The sequence below is a fragment of the Marmota monax genome, unplaced genomic scaffold (assembly GCF_021218885.2).
Source record: "Marmota monax isolate L192 unplaced genomic scaffold, Marmota_monax_Labrador192_F-V1.1 WCK01_AAM20220418_F8-fsc00481, whole genome shotgun sequence".
Taxonomy (NCBI): Eukaryota; Metazoa; Chordata; class Mammalia; order Rodentia; family Sciuridae; genus Marmota; species Marmota monax.
The window spans coordinates 196384-207695 of record NW_026693474.1 but is presented as its reverse complement, the minus strand read 5'-3'; the positions used below and the strand labels follow the sequence as shown (position 1 = coordinate 207695).

At 38.0% G+C, this 11312-nt stretch overlaps 1 protein-coding gene across 1 annotated transcript; it reads right to left on the bottom strand.

Moving 5' to 3' along the window:
- Positions 1–272: 272 nt before the first annotated feature.
- On the bottom strand, positions 273–3982 carry LOC124101916 (vomeronasal type-1 receptor 5-like). Its single transcript, XM_046458143.1, has 2 exons — positions 3630–3982; positions 273–678 (listed from the first exon to the last, which is right to left on the bottom strand). The coding sequence occupies exons 1-2, from the start codon at positions 3980–3982 to the stop codon at positions 273–275; spliced, it is 759 nt and encodes a 252-aa protein (XP_046314099.1).
- Positions 3983–11312: the final 7330 nt, after the last annotated feature.

Sequence of the window (11312 nt, the reverse complement as noted above, 5' to 3'; positions counted from 1 at the left end):
ACAAATATAAAAAAAACTTAAGAAATAAAATTCACAAAAATATACATATTATTAATATATGTGACAGAAAGTAACATGAAACTAAAAATCTATAGATGTAAATCTAGAAACTCATGCAAATATAAGGTAAAGTTGTACATAAGATCCTTAATAATGACATAGGTTACATTACCTGACAAAAACTTTGATATATTCATTAATATTTTTTTTTATTCTGAGAGACAATTCTATAAAATAGAGACCATTGTTTTATTGAGCGTGGTAAAGGTGCCTTAGATCAGTTTTGTCAGAAACTGATCTTTGTTCCGGCATTTGGTTTGCATTACTTTTATTATTTGAGTGTCAGCACCGATCAGCACCAAAGGACTGACTGAGCCATAGCCATTGTCCACAAGCATGTGGAGACACACCAGGATGGGGTTATTGGTCCATGTCATGCCTATGAATAATGAAATAAAGAAATCTGCACAGTACAGAATGGAAAAGCAACTGATGAGCTGCAGAATGGTGTGAGTAGCCCTTTGTTGTGGGGAGGTCTTTGGGGAGAACCCAGAACTATGAAGAGTCATGGGCCGCTGTTTATGTGTATACAAAAGAATGATTATGTATCCACTGGAGAGAACCATGAGGCTCACAAAGAAGACATCACTGAGTGCCATCAAGGTGAGAAAGATATCCCTGTAAATTGTTATAAAGGAACAGCAGTCAGTGACAAACAGAAGACCAGTTTTATTGGTTGTGGCCACAGTACACAGAAGCTGGTTGCTAGAAATTGTCGCGACCCCTTGCCCGCAAGGAAGACGCAACTCAGGAATCTTCTTTCAGCAGTTTATTCAGGCCTTTGATATTTCTTCTTCTCTCCCTCGGATGCCCCTCCCAGCCTTAATAAAGCATCTCAAGCCCCAATGCGAAGCTGCTATGTGGAGCTTTCTCATAGGGTGGTGAAAAACCATGCGCCAACTCTCCCAAATAAGGAGTTGTTTGTCACAGACCACAGCGGAGCCAGCGCCATCTTGTAATGGCGACCATAGTCTGCAGAAATGGCAGAAGCGGCTCACCGCAGTTCCCCCTTTCTGTTTTCTTAAAACAATACAGGCGAGAGTAGAGGTCCTATCCCACTGTGCAGAAGTGGCTGCATAGTATGGCTCAGTCCTAAGGAGGGCCCTTCCCCAGATCTGAGGCCATATTAGCCGACGCCTTTTTTCGTGGGGCGGGGCGTGGACGCGTCTAACCCGCATGCAATAGGACATGCTCTCCTTGAGGTCCTCGTCAAGGATCACTCAAGTGCAGTGCCTTGCCTCGCATCCTGTATCGTGACGATGGTGGACAAAGGGAGATAGCTGAGGCTGAACTGTGGCTGTTTATAATGACAAACAAGTTGACAGCACCCTGAAAGAAAGGCACGGACTTTAAGGCGATAGAAAAGTACTAGTGTGGAAACCCATCTGCGTGCAATGGCAGTAAGACCGGCAGAGTGCAAGGGCTTTCCAACACTAAGAAAATACCAAGGAAAGTCATGTCAATCCCAGTGCAATGTTATAATAACTTGGGGTGTAACGACCATGTCAAAGGTTTACTGTTTAAGATGCGCAAGCCAGACTTGAGGTGAGTTGCCATTTTCTAAAGCTGCAAGAGCTTGTATGATCATAGCCTTATCGTGAGCACTGCGGGCCTTAAGGCGACAGAGAAACCACAAACAGAGGAACATACCGAAGCAACACATTGCACCAAAAATGCCTACCCCCACCCACTCTTTGAAGAAGGAAAAAGCAGAATATATCCAATCGGTGAATTGACCCAAAGTCACGGGATCGACACGGGTACTGTTCAAGACAGCTATCTGGGTTAGTTGAGACTGGATCATGTCTTCCGCTGCCATGGACCAATTTCCGGCCAAATATTCGCCAATGATGCAGGAGGCATTCCTGGAATCATTAAATCTGACAGAGGTTATGCATAAATGTGCACGTTGGTCAACACAACCCAAAAGCACCAAGTCAGCCAATTCTTCTACCTGAGCTTGGAGTAAACCTATTCTTTGGTTGGCAGCTAAAATCCCTGACAAAATATGTTGATTAATTGTATTTTGGGATTCAAGTATGGTGGAAGTTTGTTGAACAACTTGATTAATGGTGGCAGCAGTTTGTACTTGACTGGCCATGGCCACTCCGGCCGTAACCGCTGCAGCAGCAGACACTGCCACAGCTGTCACTATAGCTGCTGTAATTCCAAAATCCCTGCAGACTCTAAGTAGCTCAACAATGGGGAATTTATCTGGGTCCGCAATGACTGGGATTGGGACAAAAGTTGGAATCTTCATAACCACTGCTACAGTCCAAGAACCATTCCAACACTCAGATAAGAGACAGGTAACAGTAGAACAATCCAGCATCCCCGACGAGGTGTCATTAGCCAAAAGGAGCAAGAACGGGGATTGGACACAGACCATTGCAGGGGGCAATGTGGCATTATATAGCAGAGAGTTGAACGAAACAGATGTAAGTCTATTTCCTCGTTCACTCTCCCTAACAGTGCCAGAAACATTAGCCAGCCAGCTTTTGGCTCCCAGCAATTGAGCCAATGCAGAAATATCGGCTGAAGCCCCCTTCTCATTGGAAATCAGCCATTGAAACCAGGACCAACCTACTCCTGTAGAGGAGTTGGCACTGTTGTTAAAGTTATAAACATGCCTCTTAAGAGAGGGGGAAAGGGAGAAACCTTTAGCAACTTGATGTTTCTCCCAAGAATGATCCTGACAAGGCGTAAATGTTGGGGGGAAACCAAGATTAGTGGTACAGTAAGGCTGTCCGAAAATGCAAACCACGGTGCAGCGATATCTATCTTCTGTAAAAATCTCTGTAAAGTACTATGTTTCACTTCCAGGCCCTTGGAACGTAACAGGCCATCTAGGGCCAGGAGAAGTGGACTTGAAGATGCGGCACCCATGACACAACAACAAAAGAAGCACAAAAAACAAAAGCGAAATGACACAACAAAAGAAACACAGAAAACAAAAGCGAAAGTAGAAGCGAAAGTACACAGTGCAGCTGCAATAAAATGTAATGCTCTCTCTTTCTTTACAGAGGAGCTGTCCTGCTTTGGTCGCGGATCCCACTTACCTGGGACTAACCCCGCTTTGATCACGGATCCCACTTATTGGGACTAACCCCGCTTTGGTCGCGGATCCCACTTACCTGGGACTAACCGGTGCACCACCCCTGACTGCTGAAAGTTCTGGTTCCCGGGTTTCGGCACCACTTGTCGCGACCCCTTGCCCGCAAGGAAGACGCAACTCAGGAATCTTCTTTCAGCAGTTTATTCAGGCCTCTGATATTTCTTCTTCTCTCCCTCGGATGCCCCTCCCAGCCTTAATAAAGCATCTCAAGCCCCAATGCGAAGCTGCTATGTGGAGCTTTCTCATAGGGTGGTGAAAAACCATGCGCCAACTCTCCCAAATAAGGAGTTGTTTGTCACAGACCACAGCGGAGCCAGCGCCATCTTGTAATGGCGACCATAGTCTGCAGAAATGGCAGAAGCGGCTCACCACAAGAAATTAGCATGGAAAAGACTGACAAGAACAAAAAGAGCCACCATATGTGATTTTGGGGTTTAAATTTGAAGGGGCCAACCAGGAGTCATGGAGGCTGATGGTGATGGCCTGAAGCACACTTAGGACACAGGTGGTGCAGATGGAGAGTCCCCTCATGACTTTGTGCAGGAAGACAAGCACTTTGCATTTGAGGGCAACTGGAATGTCTTGTGTTTCCCAAATGTCTCTAGATATCAGAAGGTCCATGGTGAGGAGCATGAAGATGTGTGTCAGAGCCAAGTGGGTGATGGGGAGGTCTGTGAGCCTGGGCTTGTTGCCCACGAGGACAGCAGCAATGTTCAGACATAGCAGAAAGGTGTTTGCTGAGATTCCAATGCCAGGTTGGGGATAAAAGGCATTTCTTATGGCACTGAATGTGGAATGTTGTTTCATCTTCATGAGGATGTTGAAGGTTGAAACAAACGTGTTTCTGGAAAGAAAACCAGATGTGATTGACAGAAATAGTATTTTCATTGCCATATTTCTGTCATTTTATCACCTTTTACTGTATCTAGAAGCATTAGTTACTACAATAGTTTCTAGTAAATAGGATAGAGTATTTTTTCCATTGTCAATTTAAGTTGAATGGAGGGTGTGTGGCTCAGTGGTAGAGTGCTGGCTTGGCCCACAGGAAAGTTTTGTTGCACCCCAGGCATTGAAAAGGAAAATAATAAATAAAAATTCATTAGTTAATTTTACCTTATGCACCACTTTCAGATCAGTGATTTTGTATATTTTCCACTCACCTCATGGATTTGCTAATATCTTACTCTGGAAAACATACTATGCTTTCCTTTAGGTTATAAATTCCATCATATTATAATCACTTACTTTTAATTTCTTCCTGAAGTGTTCTTAAAAGTAGAGTTGTTGTCTTATTTATCTTTGGAATAAAGTATCTGAAATACTGCTGCTACATAGAAATTTCCCATGAATGATTGTTGGTGTGAAGGATGGACTAGCGGAAATTGGAATCTGCCAGGGAAAGAAATACTCTCACGATGCTCAATATCATGCTTTCTTTATAGAAGTACAGAAAATGTGGAAAAATTTGTAGTTGTGTTCCTCACCCAGATGACTTTATTTAACTCATGCCACACCACTTACTATAATGGTGAGCCCTGTCCCCTTACATAATTAATTTCATCTCAGGTTATATCCTGAGTAAAAGCAGTACCAAGATAGAACATTTCTACTAGCATTGTTGGTGTGAACAATTAAATAATGGTTAATATATTTGAAGCACTATATAAATTTTAATTATTGTTGTATTTTTATCACTATCTCAACTTGGTTTGGGAGATTTAATTTAGTATATGAAAAGTTTCATAACTTAAAATACAAAAGTCTACCAAACATTAATGCTTGCATATTGATAGTATTCTAACTTTTCTCCCCTCATTTTAAAATTACTCCTAGCAATATATTTAAATGTTTTCATATTGATACACACTCCAGAGAAACAGGCAGACAGCTGGTATGACCTCCTTCTCATGGATGAGCACTAAGAAATGCCAGTTTCTAGGGTTGGGGATGTGGCTCAAGTGGTAGCGCGCTCGCCTGGGATGCGTGTGGCCCAGGTTCGATCCTCAGCACCACATACAAACAAAGATGCTGTGTCCACCGAAAACATAAAAATAAATATTACAAAAATCTCTCTCTCTCTCTTTAAAAAAAAGAAATTCCAGTTTCTATTTTAATTTTCTCAGACCTGTGTATAAGAGAAAATAGTCTAACCAGATCAATGATGGTGGGGCATCTTTTACACAAAATGTCCCATGCAACTTGTTCAGTTAAATTCTGACAGATGTTTAGATGCTCAGCAGTAGGAACTGATGTCAAGTGCCCTTCAGTTAGTCTCTCATATGATCCACAGTTCTGTGGGTGCATGGTCAATGTCCCACTGAATAGCAGGGCCCTGGATCCTATGCAGGCATTTTCTTCAATCTTTTTAACTTGTGTCTTAAAGTTTTTGATCTATTAAACACTGAGAAAATGGTAGTAACTTAATTCTGGGCACTCATATGAATAGTAAGAATTATGTAATAAATGAATTTATATGCTCCAATTTATGAAAATAACTATCTAATGAAAGGCAGAGTTACTGAGATTCAATAACCCCAACATAATGCCTATGAAATGAAGAAAGTGGGCATAGAAATAAATACAGAGAAACACAAGAGACTCAGCCCAGGGAAGCCACAGAGCCCATGTACAGAATACACAGATACCATGTGAATAGGGTGGAATGCAAGAGATATATTTGGAGTAAAAAGCTGAATCCCATGAAATTTGTAGCTAGCATTTTTATCATGACATTGGGATAATTCTTATCCCAACATATGTATGTGTTTTTGAAGAAGAAAATAAAAAACAACATTAGATTTTTAGGTGATTAACAAACAGGAAAATTATTCTCATAAAATACTTGCTGAAATTAGCTGAAAATCCAGCCTAAGAAGGTTTGTAGAAAGCAAAAAAGTGAACATTTTTTTTTTTTTTTTGCAGGAGGGACAGGTGATTGGACCAAGGAGTGTTTTATTATATCCCCAACCCCCAGTCTTTGCTATCTTAAATTTTGGACAGTTTCTCACTATTGTGACTTAGGACATAACTAATTTTCTGAGACTGGTCCTGATCTTGGCATTCTCCTGCCTTTGACTCCCAAGTTCCTGAAACAATTGTCACAGTCATGCCCAACTAAGGTGGAACTTTACTCATCTAGTCTATCTCTTTGCTTGTTTTTCAGCAGATAAAAGAAAGAAAAATGTCACACACACACACACACACACACACACTTTGTAAATGCAACAAAACTTGCAATTTCAAGGTACATCAAGTATTTCAAACCTAAAATTCAGGCATTGATAATAGGACCCATCAACTTCAATCTGTCATATTCTAGTTGGTACATTTGTCACCAGAGAAGAGAAAGAAATGTCTGCTATGAGCAAGTTTACATAAAACTGCAAGTCTGCATTTGGATTGATACTTTTTGGAAGATCCTGGAATATTCCTTAGCTCAGAAACATTTACCAGCACATTCATTCAGACCCTGAAATAAACCCAAGTGATCAGTAGTAGATGTCTAAGACTTTGAGTCTCCTTCAGGAAATCGGGCCATATTTCACAAGCGTCTGTCATCCTGCTTCAGACATTTGCCTGGCTTCAGACATTTGGGAATCAGGATGGAAAACATCTCCACTACTGTAGTCTAATTACCATTTCCTTTTCTTCAAAATCATACAAATTCCTAAAGTTTACAGTAATATACCTTAATGAATGTGCAAATGTGAATTCTGTGATTATTCAGTGACTGCATAAAAACTGTCATTGGAAAATAATTTTATGAAGATTATTTTCAACTCTGAACATCATTAATAAAGATTTGGGTGACTGGAGCAGCAAAAAATGCTTTATAATATTGTATATTTTTCATTAAAGATGAAATATTTTTCCTCTAGGTTATTTTAAATTGCTGTTATTTTCTACAGAAATTTCAGTGAGAATACAAAAAAAAAAAAAAACAGGACTTTGTTTTATTTCTAGGGGATTCAGTAAATTTAATATAAGCAAAATATATCTTGCTTTTTAATAAATTGCTACTTATGCAAAAATTATTGTTTTAAATTTTGTGTATTTTCCTAATGATTGTGCATTAGTAAAGAATAAAGCTAGTAGATCAGCTGGGAGAAGGTGACAATTCTAGACATTTTCTGGATCAAGGAACAATGATTTTTAACATAGGGGATATAACCTGTAGCCAGATCAGTTAACCTGTAGCCAGATCAGTGGGCCTATATTTATGTATAATAGCATTACTCTGCCAAGCCATGAATAAAATATTGTTTATTTCATCAAAAGTTTAAAATTTTTCAATTTTCTCTCTTTGCATCTCTGGGAATTTTTTTTTTTTTTTTTTTAGAATAGAAAATTCAGTGAAGCTACATCAAACAATGACTAACTCTGGAACATTTTGGTGTTAAATTCTATGTCCTTTCTCAATGATTTGCATTAATAGAGAAGAACTCATCTTACAGGTGAAGCAGACACTTACAGAAATATGACAGGTATTAAGGAACAGTGTTTTCCAACATGAAGAGATGTTAACTTTCACTAGATAAATGTCCCTGGGCTGTGTATACTAATATCACTATAGTAATGACAATTATAAAAACATTTTAGGAGCTGGGAATGTGGCTCAAGCAGGAGCGTCCTCGCCCGGCATGCATGCGGCTTGGGTTCGATCCTCAGCACCACATACAAATAAAGATGTTGTGTCCGCCAAAAACTAAAATAATAATAATAATAATAATAATAATAATAATAATAAAAATTCTCTCTCTCTTTAAAAAAATAAAAACATTTTATATTTTACTTCATACAAAACTCAAATTTATTCTACTATTTTCTTATTTCCATGCATCCCCAGGACAGTTTTTAAAATTGTGAAATATTTTAATTGATAACGCAGAATGCTAAATCATACCCGTCTTTACATTTTTGTGCTTGCTAACTATTTTTAATTCTTTGTAGTTATGTCCATCATTAGGATACACTTTGACCTTATCACAATAGCATGGAATACAATTTGTTCTAATTCTGTCCCCAGCACTTCACCCTCTCACATTCTTTCCTCTACTCCTTCTACTCTATTGATCCCTGTGCAACTTTTTATTTTTTAACTGGGGATTGAACTCAGGGTCACTCAACCTCTGAGCCACATCCCCAGCCCTATGATGTATTTTATTTAGAGACAGGGTCTCACTGAGTAGCTTAGTGCCTTGCACTTGTTGAGGCTTTGAAATCATGATCCTCCTGTCTCAGCCTACCAAGCTTCTGGGCTTACAAGCATGTGCCGCCATGCCTGGTAATCCCTTTGCAATTTATATGTAGTATTATTTTTACTTATTTGAAAATTAGTGCCTGGTGAATGTGTTTGATGTTGTGATTCATTGTGGTATATTCACGGGTGAAATTTGGTCAGATTAATTCAACTGTTCTTTCCTTTTTCTGTCTCTCCTTCCTTCCCCTCAACACACTTCATCTACTATTCTGATCTTTTTATCAATTTTGATTAAATCTTCTCTCCTTTTTTTTTTCCTACAATATTTTCAAAGGACACTAAATTTTTCAAATTTAGAATAATATCTATGTGATACTGAAGAAAATAATTAGTCATTATATGTAATGAAACTGTAAATGTTTTAATAAACGAAATGTTATTAATTTTGGTAAACACACACTACACATTTTATTTGAAGTTACTACTATTGCTAATATTATATTAGCTAGGATTTTTAGTATAGGTGTCCCTGAGTTTATGAATTGTTGTAAGATGAGTTGAAACATGTTAAGTACTAGAAAGTAGTATAAAGCTAGAACTGCTAGACTTTTTAATTCTAACTCCTTGTGAAGATTTATAATGAAAAATCCTCTCATGTACAATAATCCTTGTAATGTTATAAATTACACTAATACTATTAAATAAAAGTAATCCTACAAAATTTTAATTAAATTATAATTCTAAGCATACCTGAGTGTTGGGTGTGAGGCAGTAATGTCAGACTTCAAAGTGTCTTCCTAGTGCCTACCTAGGAGACTCCTCTGTCTTCTCTTTCACTCAAATTTCGAGTTGGGGCTTCCAAGATGAGGTTATATAATTGAGACAGCTTTGGCTCATCTCTCTGTAGACTAGCAATCTTGGTGTTGCTTCTGAAGTCTGACAGTACCTGTCTTGCCATAGTTAGTGAGGGTATCCTCAAAGAAAAAGAAAACTATTTCTTCCATTCTCAGACAATGGTAAACAAGCCCCCTCTGGATGAAAATTTTTTTTGTGTGTGTAGCTCTTATTTTCAAACCAAGCAACTTGCATTTTGGGGAGTACCCATCATAGGAAACCAATCTTAGCCCAATAACAGGGATTTAAAATGGGTAAATCTGGGCTTAAAAGAATAAAGTGTAAAAAACTTCAAGTGTTATATATGAATAAAATAAACTGAAAAGATATATTTTCAGGTCTTTCTGCTGAAAATATCTCACAGTAATCACATTCAAATATCCATGTGTTTGACTTTCAGTGAAATTTGATTTCCAAACACCTACGTGGAGACAATGATCACAGTGACTTGGGAGGTTTTGGCAGAAGGATCACAAAGACAATGCCATCCTCAAGAACTTAGTGAGGCCCTAAGCAGCTCAGTGAGACCCTGTCTCTAAAAAAATAATTAAAAAAAGTCTAGAGATGCGTTTCAGTGGTAAAATGTTCTTGTGTTTAATCCCTGGTATCAAACAAACAAATAAACAAAAAACCAACTCATTTGAAAAAAGAAAATGTATAGAGTGACCTGGGACATCTTGTGCTGCAAAGGAATAATGGAGGTGAAAGAAGTGAGTGAGGGTGGTGTGAAAGAAAAAAGAGGAAGAAATTCATAGACTAATGGAATCATTTCCCCTGGATTTGCATGTAGTTAAATGAGCCTTTCCTGAGTGAACCACTCCTCTCTTCATCCTGGGATTTCTTTCTTTCATACATAACTGTGGTTCCCCTGATTTTCTTCCATGTAGTACCCTCCACACCTCACTCTCTCAAGTCAGACTTGAATGTTATGTGGATCTATCTTCATTATTCAACATGAATGTGCATGGAATGACATATCTCATGCTAGAGCTGGGAGAGAATTTCTCCATTTAGTGTAGATTCTAGCTTATCCAAGAGCACATGTTGTGAAAACTTTGGATGTCTTTGAACCAGGACTCATATTTATGTATGATTGAAATATTCAATTTTTATTTATTTTTTATTTGTCCCAAGTAGTCATACATTCCAGTAGAATGCATTTTAACACATTGCACAAAAATAAAGCACACATTCTCTTTCCTCTGGCTGTCATTGTGTAGGGTCACACTAGTAGTGTATCATACATACATGTAGGATAATAATGTCAGTCTCATTCCACCATCTTTGCATCCCCATACCCACCTCCCCTGCTCTTACTCCTCTCTGCACAATCCAAAGTTGACATTTAAGTTTTGATGGCAGTGTGAGGTGACTCCAATGATTTTTTTTTTTTGCATGTGGATATCCACTTGTCCCAGCACCACTGGTGATATGACTGTCCTTTCCCCATTGTGTATTCTTGTCAAATATCAATAGGCCACAGATGCATGGGTTTAATTCTTGGTTATCTACTTTTTTCATTCACAAATGTATATGTCCTTATGCCAGTACCACATTGTTTTGATTAGTATAACTATATAGTAAGTTTTAGAAATTTAAAAATTAGAAATTACCAAGTCTGAGTTCTCTTTCTTTCAAAATCATTTTATTTTTTATATTTGAGGCCCTTTGCTGTTTAGATTGAATTTGATGATCAGCTCCTCTATTCCTGCAAAAAAAAAAAGAAAAAGAAAAAGAAAATGTAGTTGGGATTTTGATAGAGATCATATTAGATCTGTAGATTATTTTGTTCGGCATTCCCCTCTTGGCAAAATTAACTACTCCAACATGGAATAACTTCTTATATATTTTGAATTATTTTAATTTTTGAGCAATGCTTTGTATTTTTATGCACAAGCCTTTTTCTCTTTGGTTATTTTATTCATTGTGGAATGGCTAATTTTAGCAAGTTAACATATGTATTATATCACATACATTTTTGTGGTGAGAATTTTTAAATTCTACTCTCAGAAATTTTCAAGAATATAATACATTATAATTAAT

Excerpts from the sequence above, each read along its gene's own strand:
- LOC124101916 (XM_046458143.1), bottom strand. The coding sequence starts at position 3,982 with ATGAAACAACATTCCACATTCAGTGCCATAAGAAATGCCTTTTATCCC. Across the intron at positions 679-3,629 it reads ATCAGCCTCCATGACTCCTG|GGATATCTTTCTCACCTTGA; the intron begins GTTGGCCCCTTC and ends AACAATTTACAG.